The sequence below is a fragment of the Argiope bruennichi genome, chromosome 1, assembly GCF_947563725.1.
Source record: "Argiope bruennichi chromosome 1, qqArgBrue1.1, whole genome shotgun sequence".
Classification (NCBI taxonomy): Eukaryota; Metazoa; Arthropoda; class Arachnida; order Araneae; family Araneidae; genus Argiope; species Argiope bruennichi.
Window position 1 is genome coordinate 137,276,789 of NC_079151.1, and position 26,300 is coordinate 137,303,088.

At 27.8% G+C, this 26,300-nt stretch overlaps 2 protein-coding genes across 2 annotated transcripts in view; one reads left to right on the plus strand and one right to left on the minus strand.

The window, feature by feature from the left end:
- LOC129975257 (papilin-like) overlaps positions 1–9,555 on the plus strand; it is a 79,845-nt gene extending 70,290 nt beyond the window's left edge. Inside the window, exons 14-16 of the mRNA XM_056088309.1 lie at positions 6,601–6,826; positions 7,815–8,032; positions 9,386–9,555. Coding sequence (XP_055944284.1) covers positions 6,601–6,826; positions 7,815–7,993 — 405 coding nt within the window. The 3' untranslated portion in view covers positions 7,994–8,032; positions 9,386–9,555. The remainder of the gene's footprint in view (positions 1–6,600; positions 6,827–7,814; positions 8,033–9,385) is intronic.
- Positions 9,556–13,738: 4,183 nt separating this feature from the next.
- On the minus strand, positions 13,739–16,233 carry LOC129969773 (cysteine-rich venom protein 6-like). The gene is made up of 2 exons (XM_056084417.1): positions 16,105–16,233; positions 13,739–13,930 (listed from the first exon to the last, which is right to left on the minus strand). The coding sequence occupies exons 1-2, from the start codon at positions 16,157–16,159 to the stop codon at positions 13,746–13,748; spliced, it is 240 nt and encodes a 79-aa protein (XP_055940392.1). The 5' UTR covers positions 16,160–16,233; the 3' UTR covers positions 13,739–13,745.
- Positions 16,234–26,300: the final 10,067 nt, after the last annotated feature.

Below are 26,300 nucleotides of genomic sequence, written 5' to 3' on the forward strand. Positions count from 1 at the left end.
ATGTGATCTTCCAGCCGTGAAGTTAAAAATCCCCCAATAGTTAAAGCGTAGTTAATGATATATGAATTGAAGTTAATTAAATAAAATATAAGTACATAATGATTAAATGTTTAAAAATAGAGGGGTTTTAATATATACATTTAGTGCAGATTATATAATTTTCTACTTGTTATGAAACTGCTGTGGAGAACAATATTTTTTTTTAATAAAATTTTAACTAGTCTAATGTGGAATGTTCAGCAATCAAAGTTTCAAAACTCCACACTATCATGAAAATGTTTCACCAACAAAAATTTTTTTATGATTTACTAAAAATGATGTTTATGATGTTCTTTTCTTAGAATAGATTTTTTTTTTTTTTTTTTTGCATGTGATCTTTCAACCGCGAAGTTGAAAATATCCCAACAGTTAAAGCGTAGTTAATGATATATGTTTGAAATTAATTAAATAAAATATAAGTACATAATCATTAGATGTTTAAAAATAGAGGGGTTTTAATATATACATTTAGTCCAGATTATATAATTTTCTACTTGATATCAAACTGCTTTGAAGAACAATACCATTAAGTTTCAACTTTCTACTCTAATTATTAAGTCGAAATTAAGAGCCTTAGAAAAGTGGTGCAAAATCAGTTTTTTTGCAAACGTTTTGGGTTTTTAGGAGATTGCATTTCACTGAGTTCAGTTTCCTAGTTTTTTTCCAGGTATGCGAAAGCTGAAAATTAAAACTTTGCTATGAGAAGAGCAGCATGAATTTTTATAAGATGAGACATAACTTATATAACTTTTTACTCTTTTTAAGGGCAAAAATAGATCAACTTTAGATCCATATCAAAGACATAAATATTTTTCTTTAAAAGATTAAAAGTTAATAATATAATGATAAAAGGTCAATTGATTTTTTTTTATTTCTGTCATTTTTCAATCGAATTTTGCTCTCGGGTATCAAGTGTCAGATAACGAAACATCTCAATCTAACTAATACTAATTTGACAGGAAATTAGTGATGCACTCTATTGTCTACTCTTGACTTACACCAGTTTCACGTCCAAAGTCGCAATTAACGGGTACTTTTTGTTACATCCGTGTTGTACGTGATTTTTTTACTACTTTTTTACATCGCGCCCCTTCTTTCCAAATAAAAGGAGCTTCGTTCGGGTACAGAACTTCATTCCCGCTATTTGTCATTTAACGTATGACATTAAATCTGTGTGGGATTTTAAGCAGGTTGTAGTGATAGTAGAATATACGAAATTTTTCACGCGGTGATTTGTTTTATCTCTTAAATTTGTTATCATGAAGTTTCTGATTGGAATTCTGTTGCTGGGAGTAACAATAGCAGCACAAGGTATGTGATGTATAATTTGCATTTTTTTTTCATATTGAGACTTAATGCAACGTCAATTCTTTGAATTTTACTATCATAGCTTGAATAAAAGTTTAAAGTTCTATGCTTATCATTGCGTCAGTTTTCAGAGGACTTTAATTTTTTTTTCAAAGATACTTTGATATCAAGAGATCTACAAATATTTTATATTCATATAAAACATTTTTAATATTTTCAGGTCTAATTATAAGTTTATTAACCAATTTATTGAGATACCAAGCTAATATAGAGTAGAACCATTTAATAATGTATTTGAGAAATAGTGGATCACAAAATTAGAAAACAGGACATTAATATAATGAGAAAAAAGTGTCATATAATATAATAATAAAAATTCCATTTAAAAATATTTTTAATTGGATTTATTTTATAAAGGAGAAATTTTTTGTTTAAAACTCTGAACCACTTTAGGAAAGAATGATACTAATACAAGGCAAAAAAAAAATCGGATTAAAGAATAAATAACATAAATAGCAAGCTTCGAAGCTTCATTATAAATAGAGATATAAATAACAAGTATTTAAGCTTCGAAGCTTCATTTATATTTAGATTTTAATGTTCTCAGACTGCATTTGAAAAATGTATTTTTATAATGTGGTAGAATTTATATAACTCTAAATTGTGATATGTAAAGATACATGATACAAAAATCATATTGGTCAGACACTGAACTTATTGCAACCTTAAGTTCAACATTAAATAAATAATAAATTAAAGGTTAACTTAATAATACCTCTAAACTATGGCTTGTATCATGAAGATATATGATACGAAAATATTTCTTAGCACATAGTTGGTCATAACAATGACTTACTATAATCAATTTGCTATCTAAAAAAATACAAATTAAGAAAGAGTTTTTAAAATTTTAGTTGCGCTTTTTCCATGACCTGAATCATATAATTTTTCAAAACAAAATAAATTCAAAAGGGTAATTGTTCAATATTGCCGAATTTATTTCCTTATAATTTTTTCTCATACTGATATGAAATTTTTAAATATTTTTAAATGTAATTTGTAAGTATTTTTAAAAGTTTCAATTATTGCGTTAGAACACTTGCTTACTGTAGCCATATTAAATGAATTCTTAGAGTGCATATTAATTTTCCTATAATTAAAGGTGAGTTAAAAAAATTAAAGACAAATAATCACTATGATACTTTGGTTTTCCTACGAGACCTGAAAGACTAGATTACTACTATTAGAGATTTAATTCTTAAAAAAAAATTTTTGTTACAAAACATGAAAAATTTCTTCTAATCACATTTGGACGAAAGATAAAGCTAAGACCAAACTCTATACTGTTCCACCTATTTTAAATATTTTTTAACAAAAGTGTTATCCTTATTTTACTATTAGACAATTTTAATGGATATTCGAATTTTCTTATATTCAATATCATTAGTTAGAATTTTAAATTCACAGCTTTCGGATGAAGAAATTCCTTTTTATTTGTAGGAATAAAAATTTGTCAGCAAATATTTGCCGCAAAGAAATGTTTAGGATTTATTGAATATATTCAGTGCAAATATATTCAACTCTGAATATATTCAATCATCAAAAGTGAAATATCTTTATTAAAATTGCAAAAAAATGGTATAAAATTATCCCAATATTCCTAACACGTTTGTCGTTCAATAGAAAACAGCACGTGGATTTGCGTATTATTTTTGGCATCGATTGAATGTTATAATTGATTTAGTTTCAATTATTTAGTAATTTTTTTAAATTGATTTCTATAAATTTCAATTTACTCCTGCTTTAAAATGAATATATTTATAATGGAAATAACAAATATTTAAAATTCTTTAAGAATATCTAGAGAAATTCATACTAAAATTCATTTTCAGAGGAGCTGACATAAGATTAATCATAACTTCAAAGCTAATTTGAAACCAGGTTCGGAGCATTTATTCTCTTCTTTTTCAGCAACATGATTTGCCTTCTCGGATCTTAGGTGTCGTCCTCGTCATCTAACCGTGGTTCAAAATTACGAGGTCCGTTTCAAAATAGCCCTAGTGTTGCCGTCTCTCGAAACTTTTAGTTTTTCTTTTTCCATTTGCCTTTATTAACTTAATCCTTATTTCCCAAGATTTGAACTATTGTGTATGTATTACATAAATTATTGAATAGATTGAAAAGAATCTAGAATCAAATTTTCTTTTCGAGACATCTATGATTACAAAATTTTACAGAAATACTTTTAGCTAGATTAATTATCTGCTATTAGGCTTTTGTATCTTTTTTGTTTGGTCAAAAGTGAACAACTTAAAACAATTACTGACGACACCTTTCTGTTTCTTTCCTTTTAAGGAATCTAGATGAAAGTAGATTTTTTTCTGACAACAAAATCTAGTCTGATGTCCAGCTTTAAAATTGAATTTTCGACTTCAGTTATGTTAACATCCCATTTGAAAGAAAGAGGAGAGTTATTTGGAAACTTACCTTGTAATTATAAGCTCTGGTCAAGTGACGAGGACGACGTCTAAGCTGGGCATCAGCTGAGCTCCCCGAACTTCCCCATCACAACAAAAGCAGGACATTTGGCCCACGATGTCAGAAAATACGTGCACCGGATTTATAACTTCAATGGTATTTCAGTGCAATCGAGTATCCCGAGACTGTGACACCAAGCGAACACGGTTTGTTATAGTTTGAAAGAAGACGGCAACTATCAAAATACTATAAAAATGTTTAATTTAAGTAATGATTATGGGATAATCTTTCTACTACAATCGCAAACATATATATGTCTTTTGAATTTGAAGAAACCAATTTTATGCTCCCAACATTAATGAAGAAGAACAAACACCGAAACGAGTTATCTTAGTGTATGATCGGAATTCTCATGGCCCTTGTTGGGTGGCTGAACATATTTCGTGTCCCCCACCCCTTAACTTGAGAAAAAAACTGAAATCAAAAAGGATTATTTAGATGTAAAATATTTTATCTTCAGAAAATAGAATTTCAACCAACCATTTTTTTAAAGATAAATTATATTTTAATATAATGACCGACAAAAGGATAAACAAAAGAATGACACAAAAAATATTCCTCAAAACTTTAATAGATTAAATTTAGTATAATTATAACCAAAAATTAAAAAAAAAAAAAAAAAAAAACTTAAATTTCGAATTCTAACATAACTTATATTCATACCGATAAAACGCTGTAGCTTGAACGATAACATGAGAAAAATGCATCATTTCTCATATCTAGTCATTTGAACGCTTACATTGAATACTGTAAATGTTTGTTGCTTATATGACGTTCTATTTCCCATTACATTTAATATGCTGTATAGATTCGCGTTATAGATATTCAGGTAATTCAGTTTGTTATACCATTGCACGTTTGTATTCCATCAAATCTGTGTTGTAAACTTTATCAATGGTATCTTTTTTTATTTTGACTAAATTTCCTGACATAGACATTCCCCAACATTCCCCTTTGGAGGTCATCATTTGCGTTTGCAGTCCATATTTTCTTACAAAAATTATTTTTCTTGTATAACCAGATTGAAAAGTTTATAGGTGGAGTCCCAGAACACCCCGTATAATGTATGAGAAAGTAAGAGGTGATTTGCTTTCTTTAACTGCACCAACTTTATAAATTGTGTAAGGAAAGGAAAAGAAAAACCCTCATCCATTCCTGGTAACAGTGTTTATTTAAATTCAACCCAGATGAATTATTAGATTTCCGAAATAGTCAATGTAAATGTTTGAATTTTCAGTGAGAATAGTTTTCTTTTTCAATTTCAAGAGAAGCTGTTTATGCGATGTGCATTTGAAGACGGTTTTAACCCATTAACTCTCAAGATTTTTTGGTGAATGTTTTGGCCGGATAAGTTATATATATGCACAAAAATATGTGTAACAGTATAATTATATTCCAATTATATTTTGTTTTGAAAACGATTGATATTTTTGAAAAATCAGAAATAATCAATAAAATCATTTAAAAAAAAATGACTGGGTAACCAATCGTTACTATAACCTCTAAAGTACATATTTATACACCGTATTTTATTATGATGTAATGCTTCAGCTGCGGCAATAGTTACATTAAATTTACAAACGAATTTCAAATTTGTTCGCTTGTTGTACAGAAAAATAACATAGAATGCACATTTTACGATGTACACACTATTGATTGTTATATATAGAGTAAAACTAAACTATCTAGCTATCTAAATATATTTTTGGTGACGAGTGATGTATGTGGAATTTCAAAATCTAAAAACGGGGATTGTGGTAGCTAATGAGTTCATCTTCATCAACTTATGCTTGCAAATAACCTAGAGAAAAGTAACATAAAGAAGGGAGAAACATTAAAATCCAAAAGGTTGAGCCCAGCATTTTATATAGCAAGACCTCTTTAAAACTATTTTTTTTAATTAATTTTCTCATTGGAAATAAGAAAGGGAAAAATGTGACATCAGAATAACAAAACCTTTTCTAACTTAAGTCCTTAAATGAAGCATATTGGTACAAAGAATGCTTTGCGTAGACCATTTAATGCTTCATTTCATTTATTCAAGCTTGTCGTCAGTACAGTTAATTCAGCACCTAATTTTTTTCTTTCTAATTCATGAAATAGACAAAAGAACGATTGCAATTTTAGAAAACTGCTTTTTTTCAGATTTTAAGGATTTTTGAAGTTAAAAAAATCATTTTTTGATTAATGATTCTTTGACTGTGGATATATGATAACAAAAAGATGGAATGAGCTTAACGAATGTATCTGGTTCCCTAAAATTTATACTAAAGCTCTAAATCCAAAAGCTCTTTCTCCATTTTTAGACTAAATTTTGCCCACAAAAAATCTGTCTATCAATCTACTTGCGTATTATTCATAACTCAACAGTAACTCAATAATCAGTAACTCAAATATTCAACTTACTAAACAATTAAAATTTGGTGTAAAGGGTTTTATTCAAAAAATAATGGTTAAGATTTAACTTTAAACTAAATTTTGGACTAAATTCTTCAATCTAAAGAAACAAGGAATATTTAGGTTATTATAGTAATGTAGAGAAACGGTATATTTACTTTTCAATTACTCAGCATTCATAACTAATTGGGCTTTCATTTTTTATTTATTATTTGGAGTTAGTTACAACTGACTTCAGCAGTAATAACAGCAACTTACAGCCAGCAACTAACTTGTGCATAAAATTTATTCATTTCGCAGTTGATTTTTATATTTTAGGTGTGCAACCCCTTTACTTTATTTCTTTGTTTTACAGAAGAATGTGGCGAAAACGCTCACTTCACAAATTGCGGAACAGCTTGTCCTCTAACATGCGACAATCTTGAAGATTCTCCCAAATTCTGCGTTGCGATGTGCGTATCAGGTTGTTATTGCAACGAAGGCTTTGTAAAAACAAATAGTGGAAGTTGCGTGAAGCCTGAAGATTGCCCCAAGACAAGAGTCGGCAAGTATATTTATAGATTAGTTTATCACCATTTTTGTTTTCTTGTATACTAAGTATATAATCGCAAAGGATATTCTGTAGTGGTCCTTGAGATCATCTTGTGCACGAAGCACAGCGTATGAGCAAGACTACTCAGTCAACAATCCAAATAGGTTTGGGCAAATCATTATTATTACAACTTAGCACATCACAAACACTCAGTTGAAACGTTAAATATTATAATTCAATTGATATACGCTTTAGAATTATCATTTTGGATCCGTCTGTCATTTCTCGCTCTCAACAATCATTCTCCTCTCTTTCTCTCTATTTAAATCAAAACAGGAAGTCCAAATCTTCTTGGTAATTCCGATAAACGGAACTTTGAGTTACAATACAATTCCAAAGAGTGTCCTTCCTGATTTTCTATTTCATGAAATATTGCAAAAAAATCCCCACTTCTTTTCATATACTTCGCCTATTCTTCTGTGTCTATATTTGACATCAGAGTAAGATACACCACATGTAATTGTCAGCTTTCTGTATAATTTGTCCCTCTTTGCTTTTTATATATGAAATATACAAAGAGAAAGTTTTACAATCTTCAAAAAATTTGACCTCGAGGATTTTGCCGAACTTCTACGTTACAGATCCCATCCCCCGAATTCAGAAAGCAAATGTTTAAAAGTAAATTGTTTTTTGCACTGATGAATGTGACAATGCAAGATCACTTTGAGTCAGTTGAAACTTATCCCCACCTCAATATAATCCTGTTGAATAATGTAGCGAAGCGTTCATCTAATATGAATGTGTGGGTGGGGAATGGTAACAATTTCAAGAAGGAGAATCATTCCCAGTTTATTTGCTTTTAATAAGAGCACTTCTGTTGTTATTTGATCATGAATGATGGTTTTGTTTCATTTATAAACAAAAGTGGTGGAGCTTTTCAATTATGTTTTTGTTAATGGGATTCTTATTATAAATGCATTTTTCTTTTTTCCCATTTTAGCTCGTCTTGCTCGTGCCTGCCAAGATGAGAAAAAAATCGGACCTTGCAGAGGCGCCTTTCCACGATTCTACTTCAACCAGCAGACTGGTCAGTGCGAAGGCTTCACCTACGGTGGTTGCCAGGGGAACAGCAACAACTTTAACAGCAAAGAGGATTGCGAAGCTGTCTGCATGAACTAACGGGCTTATCTGAATGCCGCATTTCATATGGTGAGGTTAGTAAGTGTTTGTTTTCTTTGAAATGGGTAACTGATTCATTAGCTTATTGATTCCTTTTGGCATATCAGTGGTATTTGTAGCTCACTCATAACATGGAATAGATTAAAGCACCGGAAGTTCGTAGTCGCTTGTACTTTTGACTAATTTATGTCATTAATGAGTTACTCTTTTATCGTTACTCTCATTGTGATTTTTCTCACAAAATGTTCCGTATCATCGAACGGAATGTAACATCAGTGAATAATGCTGAACCATACCTTAGGGATGTTCAATCGCACCAGGATATTTTCTCTAAAATATTTCAGATTATATTCTTGTCGAGAACATGTACCCTAGAGTAAAGTGATAGTATCCTATCTGATGGAGGCTACTAGGTTCAAAATTTAATACCATGGAGAACCATCCATGATTCCAAGAATTTCCTTAATTTCAATATGTGAAATCATGAATGTCTATAATATGAAACAGACTAAAGCACTAAAAGTTCACAATATACTGTACTTTTGGCTGGATTTCAGTATATATTTTTATGAAAGGAAAAACGTTTTGGGAAATGAACATCGTAATAGATAAAAGTAGAGCAGACTGATGATTGGAGGGATTGCGAAAAATCAGAAGAAATAAGCATACATTTTCCTGATACGGATAATGAAATAAATAGTAGGGAAATATTATTAACCCTCCAACTGCTTATCCCGTGATTTTCGTCTCTAGAAAGTCAGTCTATTTTCTGTAGGATCCCGGTTTTTCATGATTTAGTGTGTTTATTTTTTCTATTGCACATTTTTATAATATCATATTATTATCATGTATTATACTATAAAAGTCCGCTTTGTTTGAATAATATCTGAACTTGTTTGCAAATGATGCATCAAATAGTGATTTTGATAAATTCCACATTCAGAGAGTTAAATAAAAGAAAACAGCCAATAAGGGATTCTAGAGGATGTTTTAGAGCTTAAGACATCATCGGAAGAATGGATTTGGAAGGACATGAGTAATGTGCCTGAAATAAAGGAAGTTTATGGGAGTCTCTGGTGTAAATTCTCTGATTTTTCATAAACTAGGTGCTAATCCGAAGTTATTAGAACGTTTTGAAGTGTTGGATATGAACTTAAGATTAGAATTCTATCTATATCAATAATATACTTTTAATTAACAATATATAAAAAAATAAATGAACACTTTTTAAAATAAAAATTATATTTATTTTATTATTAAATTTTACAGGAACAGCTTAAGCAGTGCGTAACAATTTGACTGGCACTCTTATAAAAATATGAAATTGCTAAAATGAAATTAGACCTTGAAGATGAATTAATGCTGTTTTAATGTACGTTTTTCCTTTTACAGATAAACAGCTAAGATCAAATCATGAAATAAATGGACCAGTCCGATGAAAAAAGCGTTCTTCATATCCACTATATCAGCAATTCAAAAACTTTATTATTTCATTATTTTATGTATTTTGAGAGTATTCAAATGTAAAAATGCCATTAAAATGATTACACATTGAGTTACAATTGCCTCTTGTATCTTTTAATTACTAGAAATGTATGTTTTTCTTTCAAAAAATTATTTTTTTAATTTGACAGTTCCGAGTATTTTGTTACAATAAATCAATTACACTGATATATACCGAAATTTTACATAGAAAAAAACAGATTCCACATGGAAAGCACAGTTAATTATGCATGTACGTATAACTCGTTCTCATACATTTTTGGCTTTTCTAGCTAATAATATGAAACGTATTAACTCAAAATTTTACCTTATTATTTAATATAATTGAAGAATAGGACTTTAGTAGAATCAACGCACTACAAATTTTTCCGCTTCAAAAGATTGTGTATAGTACAAAATAAGTGGAAGTAAAATTCCTTCTTCGGATTTAATATCGAAAGGAAGAATTTCTTTAATTTTAATTTTAAAATTCGCAAAAAAAAATGCGAATAATTTGATGGAAAAATTAAACTAGTTTGAAGTTTAACAAAGCAATTTGATGCAAAAATTACACATTATTATAAATTATAAATTAAATTAAATTTTAAAATTGAATTAAAATTATACTGAAATAAAATTGATATAATTAAAGAAAGTAACTTTCTGAATTTTACAGTCTTTAATCTTGAAGTGAAAATCATTTTTGAGGATTGAAGAACTCCAAAACATTGATTATTATTTAATTAACTGATATTTTTTTTTAATTTTGTGAACCCGATCAGTGTTAGAATTTTAGTGCCTTAAAACCCGGAATAATATTTCCTGTACAAAAAAAAAAAAAAAAAAGAAAAAAGAATGGAATCATTCGTTCAATAATAGTAACTGGTCCCGAAATACTTTTTATCCGTAGAATACCCAGAGTAATATTTCATGTACAAAAGCAGAATGGAATCATTCGTTCAATATGAATAACTGGTCCCGAATTACTTTTCATCCGTAGAATACCCAGACTAATATTTCCTGTACAAAAGCAGAATGGAATCATTCGTTCAATATGAATAACTGGTATTGAATTACTTTTCATCCGTAGAATACCTAGAGTAATATTTCCTGTACAAAAGCAGAATGGAATCATTCGTTCAATATGAATAACTGGTCCCGAATTACTTTTTATCCGTAGAATACCCAGGGTAAAATTTCCTGTACAAAAGCAGAATGGAATCATTCGTCAATATGAATAACTGGTCCCGAATTACTTTTCATCCGTAGATTTCACCTTTATGCTAGGGAACATCCTAGCCAAGGTTTTGACGAATGGAGTTATTTAAGGTGAGTTCAAGCTCATACGGTTATATAGACTTTGAAGAACGAGTAGTAATCTTCCTATTTTCATAAAAAACAAATCAATAAAATCTAAAAAAAAAACACAAAGACAAAAGCTTTAGATTTAAGTAAAAAACTTACAAATAAGCCTTATCTTTATATATACAGAGAGAAATAAAGTAATGTTTATCGAAAAGCTAGATGATGAAGAGAACGGAAGAGGAAGTAGACTTTATTTCTTCCTTATTTTTAGAATATTTATTTATTTCCGTCTGTATTGTTACACCATCTGTGATAAGAAGACATCATAAACAAGGTTTTTGGCACAGATTTCTAAACTTCTTCAACTGAATTTTGAATACATTTTCAAGGCTTCATCTGTTAAACTCCAAGCAAAAGATTTTTACAAAATAGCCAATAATTATTGCATATAATAGGTAAATCTAAACAAAACATTTTTCATGTAGCATAAAAATTTAGTAAATAAACTTTAAATGGATTCTCCATTAAAGTTTATTCAATAAATTAAATATATAAAATTTTCCATTCTGTGTCATTATGTTAGCAGAATTTGAAGAATTGTCCCATAATGATATTAACAAAAAAAAAATTGAATATACAGAGGGACACTTACTATAAAAGAGTACATTATGTTAAACAAAAATTTTAAAAAATAATTTTCCAAAATTTTATTTTAGTGTTTAGATAGTTACTAAATTTTCTTTAATTTCGTTTCCGCATTTTAAATTAATATGTATATCTTTGCTTTCTTATTTTTTTTGTGTAAAAAATTGTTTGGAAAAGCTTGACACTCGTATTACGGATTTCCATTTTTTCAAATTTTAGAATAAAGAAGATTTGGTAAATTCAATGGCAACAGTTGCTAACTTTTGGGGTTGTTATCCTAATAGGGAGCCTTTCTAAGTTTTTCTCTTTAATCTTTGCCTTTAAGTTCACAGTTTTTTTTTTTAAATGAAGCGGAATTAGTAAGATGTATTTTGAAAATTATTTTTGAAAACATGCTTCCAATTTCTTAATAAGACTGTTGCACTTGAATTGTTTTGTACCTAACGTTTTTGCACATTTCTGTAACTTCATAATTTCATCAAGAACTGGACACTTTTTTTTTCATCTTACTTTTAGGAATGTGCAGATATTCAATTGAAATAAAACAAACGATTTCTTTCAACAGATGAAATCGGAGAAAGAAACAAGCACGAATTTCTCGCGCATTATGTGTTTTCTAATGGTAATTAATTGTATTAAGGTAGGGTAACTATATTAAAAAGTCGTTCTTAAAAATATAACATATTTAATATTGAATAGTCTTCTTTATAAAACCGTTTACTTTTTGTTCCTAAGTCCATTTTCTTTTCTTTTGGGGGGAGGGGGGAGAGAAGTTACGCTGAATTTTACGTTTGAATTTATTTCCCTTTTTAATTCGTTTTCCCATTTTTAACTGCTATTTTAGAAAATTATCATTTTTCATAGATCTTTCTTACGGAAAACTTTTAAATTAAAATCTAGGGTTTATTTTTGTTTACATTTTGTCTATAATTTCTGATTATATACTGGAGTTTCTGAACTATAGAATAAGCAATCTATTCATTTAGAGTTATTTCATACTCGTTTTAATGTGAAAGAAAATTAAAAATTTGTGTTACTTATCAGTCGTAACCAAATATTTGAAAAGTGGATGGTATTACAGATGATTTTTTTTTAAATTCAAGAACTAGGTCATCTATTTTTTTTAACTGTCTACAAAATTGTAAACAAATCATTTGATATACATTTAAAATGAAAGACATTTACTTAATTGTGACTTTGATTAGTATCATTTTTAATTATGCATTTATTCGATTAATTATTCAATTAATTTTATTGGATTTTTAAAATTCTTTGAAGAAAACTTTGGCATAAAAGCTAATTTTTTATCACTTTTTCAAACATTAAATTTCCAAAGATACTAGTTTTCTTCTATGCATTTTTTTTCTAATTTTAGTAAATGTTTCAAACTTTCTTCTAAAAACAATTTTGAAACAATGTTTTAAACATTTTTATGATTGCATTGATTTCTGCACACAACGGTTTAAGTGTATTTTATCAATGATATATTTTATAACCTTTTAGAAAAAAAAAAATAAACACACTTGAATTAAACTTTAAACCTCATCATGTTTTAATATTTTGATTGGACATTGGAGTCCCCTTTTTGTTATCCATTCATCATCTTTTAAAATATCACACGAAGATGATTAGAAATATTTTTTTTCTTTTTTTATTATTCAAATTTTGAATTTATGACACCAGAACTACATACTGATATTCTTAAATGAATTGCATTCACTAGTTTATATTAGTACCAAATATATTGTTATTGAAATCAACAAAATTTAATTTTATCATTAATTGTGTAGCTTCCATCATTACTGTTCTCATCATTTTCTTCCTTCCTGCTTCCATCATTTTAAGTCATATTTATATATGTATGAATTTAAAGTAACGAAAATGATTTTTAGTATTCGGTTCGAAATTTCACTTCATGAGCATTCATTATTCAAGTTTAGAATTTCTCATACCGAAACTACTTACTAATATTTTTAAATAAACTATTCAGAAATTTATATTAGTGTCAAATATATCGTCATTCAATTTAGCAATATTTAACTTTTATTCCTAATTTTTATCATTAATTGTGTAGCTTCCATCATTCCTGCTTCCATCGTTTTAAGATTATTTAAGTATGCATGAATTTAAAGTAGCAAAATTAATTTTTCAAATCCAAAGGTTTCGTATTTTCACGTCATGATCATTAACTACTATGCCATTCGGTTGCAGTCTAAATTCAAAGTCAACTGCAACATTTTTCTATTTTATCTTTTTACTACTAGGTACATAATTTTTATTTTGTGACTTTATTCTTTGAATCAAATGGTACATTTAAACATTATGGACACTGATCAGGCTTTACACATTTTCCAGACGCTCCTTTCAAGAAGATGTATCCGTCTTTGCAATCGCATCTTCGAACGCACACTCCTGCACAACCTGCAGGAGGGTCGTTAAGGGACTGGCAATTAGTTGGGCAGGCAGAACCGCAATCATTTTCAAACTGATTGTCGTCACATGCGTCTGAAATGAAAAATGAAATGATACTCAAATCAAATAGCATAATAAATTGATTGAAGAAACAATGATTCGTGATTTAAAAAATTAAAAGAGTGGTAAAAATTATATTGAGAAGATATGCGTTTGTAATAATTTTTAGAAAAATACATATAATTTTTAATCTGCCTGAGGAGTCATAAGTATAACTGATTTTTACAGTGTTACTATTTATTCAGAATATGCACAAAAAGAAGCAACAAACTTGTGGATTTTAGCACATTAATGAGCATAATAAATGTGCAACATAAATGTGTTTATTAAAAATTTCACTGCTGTGACATTTTACCTTGAATGTGGGGTAAGTTGTAACAATATGAACAACAATATTTGAGATGTAAAGAAAAATAATTCTTTTTCATCAAGCATCTGCTAGAACGCTGCATATTTAAATATCGCAACTTTAAAGAATTATTTTCAAATTATCTTCTAAAATACTTTCTTCTTTTCCGCTAAACTGTTTGTTTATGATTAGTGTACAGTCTAAATTGCAGTTTTATAAAATATACCAATATTAACTTTACGTCGAAATAGCCAACATTATTTCTTTACTTAAACTTATTTCTTACTTTCTTTACTTTTAAAGATTCTTATTATCAAAAATTTTGAGATGGAATTACTTTCGACGCCATTTTTTACAATAAGTGTAAACTATCATTACAAAATGTAATTATTTGCAATTTTCAATTCCATTATTTATTATGACTGTTATTTCATTAATGTAAGTATATTTTTCACTGTCCTCATATTAATTACAATGTCCTACTTAAGTTTATTTAAAGTTATAATAAATTAAATAAGTTATAATAAATGAAATATATTTTTTTATTATAAGTTATAATAAATTAAATATATTTTTTTCATTTCAAAAAGTTGATTTCAATAAAAATAAAGAATGAAAAAATTTTGTATCTCACACTCTTCAGCAGAAATTTCATTACAATCACGCCTGAATGTGAGAAACGAAATTTTACTAAATTTTTAAATTTATGAGGTTCGTGCCATTTTTTTTCTAAAAATATTTCTAATTTGCTAAATAATTACAAATTTTTATTTATGTTTCTGAAGCATATAATTTATTAATGCGTTTGTAAAGATTTGTTTGACTGCTTAAAATTGAAAGTTAATAAAGTTTTGCAGAAGTTTAATTTACATTTTTGAAGTTCAATATCACCGCGTAAATGGTATCTTTGTCTATGTTTGGTAAATTAATTATTGTCATTAGAAATCATTTTTATTTAGCTGTAATATACAGGTTTATAACAACATTACAAAGAATGCAATTATTTTATATTATCTAAGCTAATTTTAACTTGCAAACGATGCAATTAAAGGCATTTTCATAGCAAAAGATTTCAAAATTAGTTCATCAGTTTCAAATATTCAATAATAATTCATTTATTGATCCAACCATTTCACATTGAATACTGCATTTTTGCATTCATACTAAATTATTATTATTTTAACCCGTAACACATGAATTTCCTCAAGTAGCCAGAGACACGGTGTCAAAATGACTCCATTGTTATTTTTCTTATTTGTCATTTATAAACAGCAATGGAATTTATTTTGGAAACACAATACATTCTGGAAATCATGTAGTCCCCAAAAATATTGAAAATATTAATATTAAAAATGCTAAATGTTATAATTTTAAATACTGGAAAGATATTATAAGAAAAATCAAAACAATCTTTTTGTGAGTATTTACTTCGTTTAGATATTACGGAATTACACTAATGTCAATAACTGTTAAAATTTAACAAACAAAACTGAAGAATACAATATTTTAAAATATTATTTTGGGAATATTTTTGTATTCCTTTTGCATTATTCAAATTAAACTCAGTTTCAGAGACGTGGAGTCAATGGCTCCATAAATAACAACAAAAGCTTTGAAAAAAAATAACTCGGTTATATGCACGTTTTCGTAGAATTTTTCCAACATATTATTGAAAGAACAACTAGAAGTGATTGCATTCAGGAAGAAAATAACTCGTGATAATCAGAGCTAATGAGCAAAGCGGAGTCTTTTTGACTCCGGTCACTCAGCTATGGGTTAATATACTTTTATATCTCGTTTCGGAAAGAAAAGAATTTCGTAAGAATTAGCATTATTAAGAAAAAGTATCGTATTTTACCTATAGTTTCGAAAAGAGCCAGGGCAACAACACAAAACACTAAGAAAATCCTCATCTTTCTAAGACATTTGTAATTTTCTATGAAAAGGTCTGTCGCAGCTTCAGATGATCATGGAGTTTCAGTATAAATAATTCCTCTAAAAAGAGACAAAACGTTAGCAGTATTTTTAGTATTACATTTTATATTCATTTCTTATAGATATCAGTGTATAAAATGACATCTTTTACGAGATATTTTATGAAATAAGTAAATATAGAAATCCATTACTGAGCAAGAAATGACAATAAAACTTATTATATGATATATCGTGCTACATTTTTTTCGATGAGAGTGTGTTTTACTTGACAAATTGATTGTATATAATCACAGTTGTTATAATGTATAATATACCTGTATTCATAAAATGAGTATTTGTATTTCATAAAATGAGCAATCATGTTATATTTTCTATTTAATTGCAATAATATCATTAATCTAATTAATAATGGAATTTTCTAATTATTGTTTACTAGCCGCCTTTGGCGACCCGCCGGTTCACCAATCTTAATGTTCGTTAAAATTTTAATAATTAAATATTTTATGCAATTCCTACTTTAATAGCTTCTTCATCAAAATATTTTAAAACTTCAAATTTCAATTCACTCATAATATTATAAAAGCCTTCAGTCATAACGTAATATGTATCTCTCTAATTTTCTGTTAGCTCCCGTAGAATTTATACTTTAAATTAAAGTGGAAAGGATTAATCTGCAATTAATATAATTATATTTTTTACTGAAACAAAGTATTTTTTTGTAATATGATTACTGAAAACAGTCACTGGGCGTTTAAACTTTATAGGCACTAAAGAATATAAAGGCGTCATGTAAACAATCAGGATACAATGCGCATGCATGAATTTTCAACGCCAGTTACGGTAACGCAAATGCGTGAGTATTTCTACGCCAGTTGGGGTAACGCTATGCAGATAAGAAATTTTTAATTTCCTTTATTCTGTGTTATTTTAATTCAAAAGCACTTCAGAATGAATCTGAAAGATCGATTCATTAACAATGTTTAATTTTAAATGCATCAAACATTAAGAAAATAAACAGAATCGTTTGAAATAATCGGCCGAAAAATGTTAACCCTAGCCTCATTACTGTTGGGGAAAAAAACTGAAGCCTTACTCATTTGGTGCTGGGGAAAATGAAAAGACATTTTGGCGGGAAAGTTAGTTTTTAATTAATAATTAAAATCCTAATTAAAAACTCAAAAAAAGGGACCCCAGGTACACATTCCCGACCTCTAAGGTATACATGTACCAAATTTGGTAGCTGTAAGTCAAATGGTCTTTTCTCTAGAGCGCCAACACACACACACACACACACACAAACACACACACATTGAGCTTTATATATAAGTATAGATTAACTTATTAATGGCATTGTTAATCTGACAAAATTTTTCTCCCTTTTTACGATTGAATATAATAGGCGGTGAAACTATAAATATATTTTTTTAAAGAGAAATTTAAAATCATTTGTTAACACATCAAGAATTTGCTGTCTTGTTTATGAAAAAAAAATGTTGCAATAATAAAAAGGTTCCATCTAGAGATTTTGATGAATTTACGCTTTTTTGTATCTTTTTTAGTGCAAAGAAATCCAATTTTCAAAATATCTCGATTTGTCTGTTTGTGCAAATCATGTTTGAAAAAAAAAATTATTTATTCGAAATTTGACTCCTGTTTATTCAGCATTTTAAGTTTTGGCTATCAAATTAGATTCGTTAAGATTGTGAGATATAACATAAGCTCTACCTGTTTTATCAGAACTGCAACATAACAAGAATCATTGTTACAAATTTTCCAGCAAATGCCCCGCCATTTATGTTGAATTAAAATATTGAATACGCATAATATCTGCATGTAATATGAACTATCTTTTTCGCTAGGAAAATTAAATAAAATTCACTTGAATTAAATATCTTTCTTTGATCTTTAATTTCTCAGATACATTGTGTGGAAAAAGTATTATAATCATGAAAAAAATCGAAGTCGTATTTCGAAGAATTTCAACATTTTAGACTTTCAAGAATTAATTTTTTTTTAATAATAGCTGTTTGTCTATGAACTAGATAACTCAAAAATGCTTTGAATAAGACGGTTAAAGTTTGGTATATTTACACTAAATTTGAATTTTTCTATCCCATTTTATGCAAATTAAATGCCCTCCATCTGTGCGCCTGTCCAAATATAAGCTAGCAAGATCATTTCAAAATGACTCCTCTGAAAATAACCTCTCTAAAACAATTTCGATTTTTGAGTTATGTTAATTGAATGCTAGAGATTAATCGCAAAAGTTTATATGACGGATTCAGTGAAAATGCGAAATGAAATGGAAAGATGTATATTTCATAACTATTTTCCGCAAATGCCATGCAAGAAACTCATGATTTTACCCAACTTTTAAAATTTTATATTGAGAGATGATGATAACACCTTTATTAGAGTATCTGCAAGGAAGTTTTGGATAGGCTACTCTCGCTGATTTCAGTTTTTTTTCGGGGGGGGGGAGGAGCAAGGAATTCCACGAATACAATTATAAATGTCACTTACTGTATAAAAATTTAAGGGAAATTGCATCTGTTCTATTTCTTGTGCTCATTCACATTGTAATTAAAGGTTTGCGTTAATTTTAACTATAGTTGTTGTTGTTTCTAATGGCACTTTAGAAGTCAGTGATTGTAAGCCAAGGGTGCGTCTCTTGTTTTTTCAGCAGCGCCATCTAGGGCCATGAGCGCGGCTTAGCTACACACACGTCACAACCCTTTGTATGAGGCGGACTTCATTCATGCATTTTATTCACTCTTCCACAGATCGTAATTTAGACCTGAATCAGAGAACGATCACCCCTAATCCAGTACCCTCAGTAGTATTAATTTCGACATGGAGGACTTTGTGACTTATACGTGCGCCAGCCACCACACACACGGAGAGTCTTCGGCCGGCGGGTTTGACTATAGTACATAAGATGAAGAGCTACATGATGCAAAATAACATTACAGCATGTTAGCTGAGTTGAAACTTGATAAAACATACATGTGCAGAATTTGGCTTTATAGTTTATTTATTTAATTGAAATAAGTACACTATAGAGACTGACTCCATTTACAGAGTGCATTAATCAAAAACGCACAAGGAATACTAGCCACAACGCAAATTAAAACACATAAAAAGGGAGCAGCAAAGAATAAAGAATTACAAAGTTATAAACCTTATATAGATAAAAATGAAACGACTAGCAAGGGTCAAAAAATAAAACACGCACAAGCGAAATAACAAGAAATGAGCATAAGTACACATAAATATCATTATAAGTTAGGAGGTATTAGAAATTAAGATTTTGGGTATAGAGAAATCAGGTTTTAGCACAATAAATTAGGAGGTTTAGGTATAGGTAAATAGGGTAAAATTAGGTATAGATAAAATTAGGTTTTGAGAAAATAAATTAGGAGGTTTAGGTAAAGAGAAATTAGGTTTTTAACTTTCTGGAAAAAAAATATTTTATGATTTATAGTTTCAAGAATTTTAGACAAATGACTTATTAATAGCGATACGACAATAATTATTACATTAATTTTTCCTAAAAGCTACAATAATTAAATTATTATAGTTTCCTTAAAAGAATTTTTTATAAATATAAAAAAGTTAGATAAATTAACAATAAAATTTAAAAAGCGATTAGAAAAAAAAATTGCTTTGATAAGTAATAGCGGAAAACGCATTTTTAAACAAATGTATTGACTGACTTCTTTATATCCTCAATTGTTTTTTTTTAAGGAAATTATTATTTTAAGTTGCATCTAAGTTTTAAAAAATCGAAGTATCTTTCAAAATCTGCTTTTAGGCAATATGAAAAAATAGAATTTTTAAGCTTTCAGTTTTATAGATAATACAATAAATGAAAAACTGGTAGGAATAGATATTTATTAGGGAGAAAAGAATACGTATCCTCTAGAAATGGTGAAAAGAATCACACATAACGATTGTGTTTCTATAACTAGTCAAGAGCAAAAAGCATTTTCTTTCTTTTTCATCTAAATCCCAATTCTAAACCGATATTTTGAGTCTCCGTTCTTCTGTATTGATAAATTTTGGTGACACGAGCAAATGGGGTGATTATTTTGAAGTAGCAAATAAATAAATTAAAAAACACATGGTTGAAAACGAAAGATTACTTTTACATCTTGAAGATTGAAATAGGATCCATTCAAATCTAAGTGAAATACAAAAATAAATATTAAACTAAAAATCTTTAGGGTATTAAAATTCCATTTTATTTTCCAATTAAAATCAATTCAATTATATACCTTACTTGACATAAAATATAGCATTTAAGTCTCTATTTTATCAAGAAAATATATTAATTTCTTATAAATGCGTAGACAAAAAAATGTGCTATTATATGGAAACGTTTATTATCTGCTGATCAAATATCAAGTTCGCTCTCTCGCTTTGATCGATTTTCTTCGCTAAATATTTACTTCAAATGTCATAAAATGCAGCTTCTTTTTCCCCTCTCATTTTTGAATGGGAATTCATTCGATTTTTTGTCACATTAAATCGAAAATAATTTTTACTCTAAAAATAATTAATTCTTTTTAGATTAATTTAAGTGTAAGAAAATTAGTGCTAATTTATTTTTACCCTTTCTAAGACCGTGGGAAGTACGCTTCCCACCAAATTTATCAATCTTTGTATGAATTTATGTAGGTTGGTATGAGTTCTGACAAATGTTTTTAGAAAGACATAAACTTAGATCCTTCAGTTCTTTATCTCACACAAAATGATGTGTCTTGGTTTGTCACTTAATTATTAATTAGCCAAATTAATGAATTAATCAAATTAAACTTATCTAATAAGCTAAATGAATCTCTTTTCTTATTCTAATTTCAATCTAAAAATATTTTAACATAATATGACTAGAAAAAAAATGACCCTTTAAAGGGTTAATCTGGAAAAGGTATAAGCAACGCATTGATAATTCAATTACTAAACTCTATATATTTTGTGCAATCTATATATTTATAATAATTGGATCAAAAGCGGTCCACATGCTCTCAACTACTAGTCAGACGGTAACCACTAGTCATATTATGTTATATAGTCAATTTTTATTTTATATCAAACTCATAACCCCTTTGTACTTTATCAATGTCGGTCTATCGTTTATTCCTCTCCATTTTTAGAGAAATATTATGCTGATTCTCTGTACATTTCTTTAAGAAGTAATTTTCGATAAAAATTAATAATTCGAAATAATCCTCTCAAAATTATTTTAATATGAGCATTTCAAATTTATGTGCAAACATTTCTTTCTATCTCTCCTCTATAATATGGCTAGATGTCCGATATCTATCCTCTACGTAAGCTCTGTGTGTTCTAAAGAAAATGGTTATAGTATAATTTATTACATAATTTTATTACAGCTCAAGAAAACTATTCAATAAAATATTCAGTCAATTAGAAAAAGAAAGAGGTATGTAAGCTAAAAGAAATAATAAATTTTTATAGATACAATTTTATTTTAGAAAAAAAAAGTGTTTAAGAATGGACGAATTTTAAAAATAATGTATAAATATTGCCAAATTCTGAAGATAAATTTTAATTATTGATATGTTACAGTGAATATGATGAATCCAGTGATTATGTATAAATATTGGTAATTATTCATAATCTGTACTAAACTTTGTAAATATAATAAATTATTCAATATTTATTAAATTTATCTATTAATTTATAAAACTCCCAATTCGTAATGGGAAATGTTGATTATTTTGGGGAGATATGAGGTCTTAGTTATAAGACCTTCAAGACTTCAAGTTAGGAGTTCATTTAAAAATGAATACTTCCAATAAATAAATGAACATTTCTAATTAAATTTTTATTAACACTAAAAATTTCGTTTTTAAGAATTAGATGAACGTCATGATGGCTTTTAAATCTTACAATAACATTTCAATTTTAAAAACTAAATAAAACAGGCACTTCTGTACTTTTCTATTAGATATCATAGAACAGATCTTATAGATAATACCATATGTTATATAATAAATGCCGTAAAAGGTATTGAAATATATAAAATGAGCAAAGCTGTTAAAAATAAAATAAAGCCTATATCATCATTTCTGTAAATATCTTTGCTATTGGTAAAGTCATGACTTTTATTGCATTTCCCGTTAGGAGTTGGGGATTTCATAAATTAACCGGCAAATACCAGAAATGTTCAATAAATTATCAGATTTATCAAGCTTATTGGTGATTATGAATTATAAATAATTACCAGTAATTATACACATTTATCGGTTTATTGCTTTTACAGTAACGAAAACTTTTACAGAAAAATGAACCATGTCTTCATATTTTGATAATCGAGAATGAAGGAAATTTTTTTATCAATAATGGAAATGATTTGAATTTCATAAAACATTGAAATACACTCACTGTTTTAAAACATATTCTAAAAATTTTGAAAAAAGTTTAAGGCTGAAGAAAAATTTTGCACATCAATTTAATATCTTTGAAAAAAAAATGAATTTAAAAATGTTGTAAGTTTTTTTTTATGTGTGCGCGTTTTATAACATCTTTGAAATTTACCTCAGGAAAACATTAAACATTAGCCTAATTTTTAATTAATTTTCAAAAATAAAAATTTTTTAAACTAGTTTTGAGTTATGAATTCCCACCTTCCAAATTATCAGATGCCAAATTTGTTATATCTAATTCTGGTTGTCTTTAAAGTAGATCGCGAACGCAAGTGCACATTTTCCACTCATTCGCCTTTTTTCGACTAGTTAGTTCGATAGGGTTAGTGGCTTATAAAAATTTAATTAAATATCTTTTGTAAATTGGTCTTAAGGGCTTCTTCAATAAAATGTATTTAAACTTGATTTTGATAAAGATATATTATTTTAGATTTTTTACACCGTATTGCTTATTGTTTTTTTTTTCTATTTAACTTATATTTACATCCTTAAAGATGCAATTATATCATAGGAAATATGAAAAAAATGTTTGTAAATGGGCGCATTTTAAAAATTTTCCACGAATACTTGGTTTTAAATTTTCTAATTGTAGCCTTTCTTTTAAATGCTACAACATCTCACAAAAAATATTAAAAGCATGCCTTAATCTGAAATCTACTCAACACGGAAAAAATGTAATTATATCTTGTTAATCTGCGAAGGAGGAAAAATTAGAATGAAATTTTAGAATAATAAGGAAAAAAATTTAACTTTGAAAATGAAAAAAAAAAAAAAAAAAAAAAAAAAACAATGCTGTAATATACATTTAAAATATTTTTCAAATATTAATTAAAAATTAAAAAAATAAATTAAATAATAATTTGAAATTTAAGATCATTTTTCTGCTGTAATATTTTTGGATTTTATTGTGAAAGAACACCAAAGCTTCGTTTAAAATTTTTAGTTTATTATAATCCTAATTCAAATTTCAAAATATTCGTTCCGATTTGCAGTTTCCTACATTCCAAAGTATATATTTGCCAAGTTTATTTGGTCGGGACAAATTGATGGGCCTTATCGAGGGCTAACACAATATACGCACACATTTATCTCTATCATTAGTAGATACACGGGTAGGAACATAAAAAGTGGGGAGTGATTTCTCCCTTTTTTTGTGAGAATTTCCATTTTAACGAGTAATTTTAATATTTCTTCCTACTGCAATCTAGAATTTTGAAAGAAAAGGAAACAATATCAGGCTTCTTTTTTATGGTATATTATTATTTTTGAGTTCATCCATGCAGCTAAGGGCTATGGACTCTTGTTGAGCTTTAGACTTTTCCTGGACGTCCCTCCCAAAAATATGTACCTCTTATTACCATCACATTTTGGGACGAATATTGTCATGCAGAATGAGTTTCGAAAGAGAGAAAAACAACTACAGGCTTTATTTATTTTATTGTATATATTTTTGAGTTCATCCACACCAATGAACGTTATGGGCACCTTTAAGGAAATACACATTGCCCGGAGGCTCCTCCCAAAAAGATGTAACCCTCATCACAATCACATCTTGCGATGCACTTTGCTATACATGATTTAGGAGGATTCTTATAGTTCTGGCAATCTGTAGAGCAGGCTGAAGCACATTCGTTATAATGTTGATTATAGTCGCAGGAACCACCTGTAATAGCAATGAAAAATATACTCAAAGCAAAATAATTGATATATTAAAAGGGGTAATCATTTGTTAAATCAGGTAAAAGTCAGAATAACAAAAAATATATCAAATGTTCACGAATGAATGTAATTTAGCTGCTTCATAACATTTCTTTATTATACCATGTTAGTTCATTGATCCTTAGCAATATTGATCCATATTTGGAAATGCTTATTTATCATTTATTACATCTTTTCAAAATTTATACCACTTATTATCTATGCATGCTAAATAATTTAATGACGATTATACAAACATAATTATTTATTTATTATTCTTTATAATATTACTGTTATATTTATAGCATGAAAGTAATTCAGCTGCTTTAAAACGCTAGTTCATTGCTCCTTAGCAATTTATATTATGAAAGTTATGCGAGGCAAAGCAAACAATTAATTTGTAATTCATGACATTTTATTTAAAATGGAATTTTCTGTAGAATCTAGAAGTGCCACAAAGACTATTTTTAAAAACTACAAGATAACCAAAAACAACGGAAGAAGAATTCATTGAATCTCTAAATAAATTTCAAACTACAACCACAAATCATAATTCCTGTTTAATTCAGTGTGTTATGATTGAATACCCGAGACGCGTGCTTTCTTCGTTACACGCTCAGATGTTTTTGGTAGACAGAGAAGTTTTATGAAAACATTCAAAAGATGTCTTAACAGATTTTCTTAACAGTCATTGGTTAAGCAAGTCTTTTTTTTTTTTTTTGTATATCAAGTTTTTAAGAATATTTACTGTCATTGCCGTTTTTAAAGGACATTGAAAGATAAACTCCAATGCTCTAGTATTCCGAGGTATATAAACTCGAATAATATTAGAAATGAGAAAGTTCAATTTTGAGAATTGATAATTGGTTAAATGGTAAATAATTTAAAATTCAGTATAATGATATTTCCTAGTAATCATAAGCTTTTTATCTGGTAAAATAATCATGAAAATTATCAGGGATTTCTTCATTTTAATTTTTAGCGCCTTTTTTCAGGATTCTCTTCATAAACTTGTGTTTACTTATGTTTTTGTCGAATATTTTACTGAATGTCTCTAAGGATTTATAAGACAACTGGATATTAACTTTGTATCGGAATCTCATTGCTATTAATTTACATTTTATGTAAATTACTTATAATCAATCAAACGTATAACAGAATTGCCAAAGAGAAAATGAAATAATTTTTACTACAGTATGATGCTAATTGTTATTTTAAAGATTATTTCAAATTTAATATCACATGTACGTTATCACAAATCATGCATTAAATCAGCATATACTGATGAAATTAAAATGCAAAAAAAAAATATCTTCTGTAGTAATTGTCTAGAAAAAGGGTAATCGCGTTTATCTTTATTTTTCTTTGCTAGCAATTTTTCATTTCAAAAATTATCATAGTACAATTATTATCAATAAATAATTATTAAAATAAAGGTAAAATATTTTTTTTATTTACAATTAATAGCACGTAGATAAAAATAAATTTATTAATAAAAACGAAAAAAAGTGCTTGGCAGTTATCACTATATAGAAATTTTACTGCCAAATGTTCTGGAGCTGAATTTTTTTTGTAAATATTAAATTAAATATTTTTTAAGGGAATGAGTAACACTCATATTCATTAAATGATTATAAGCGATTCATATATTTGGGCATTTAGAACTAGTACTTAAATAAGACCACTACAAAAAACGTTTATTTATAAAATGATAGGGAATAATATCCTTTCAAAAGAATAATTTATAATATTCATGAACAATTTGTCACCAAAATTAATTGCTTCTCTCATTTTGAAATTTAAAAGAATAATCAGAAATATTTTTATTAGTATATAAACTATATATAGTATGCATGTAAAAAATATGTATTTAACATAAGCCAAATATTTATTTATAAACAGGATATATTTAAAAGAATTTCTTAGGGTTTTTTTTTTTTTTTTTTACGTATTTTAACTTAACTTTTAA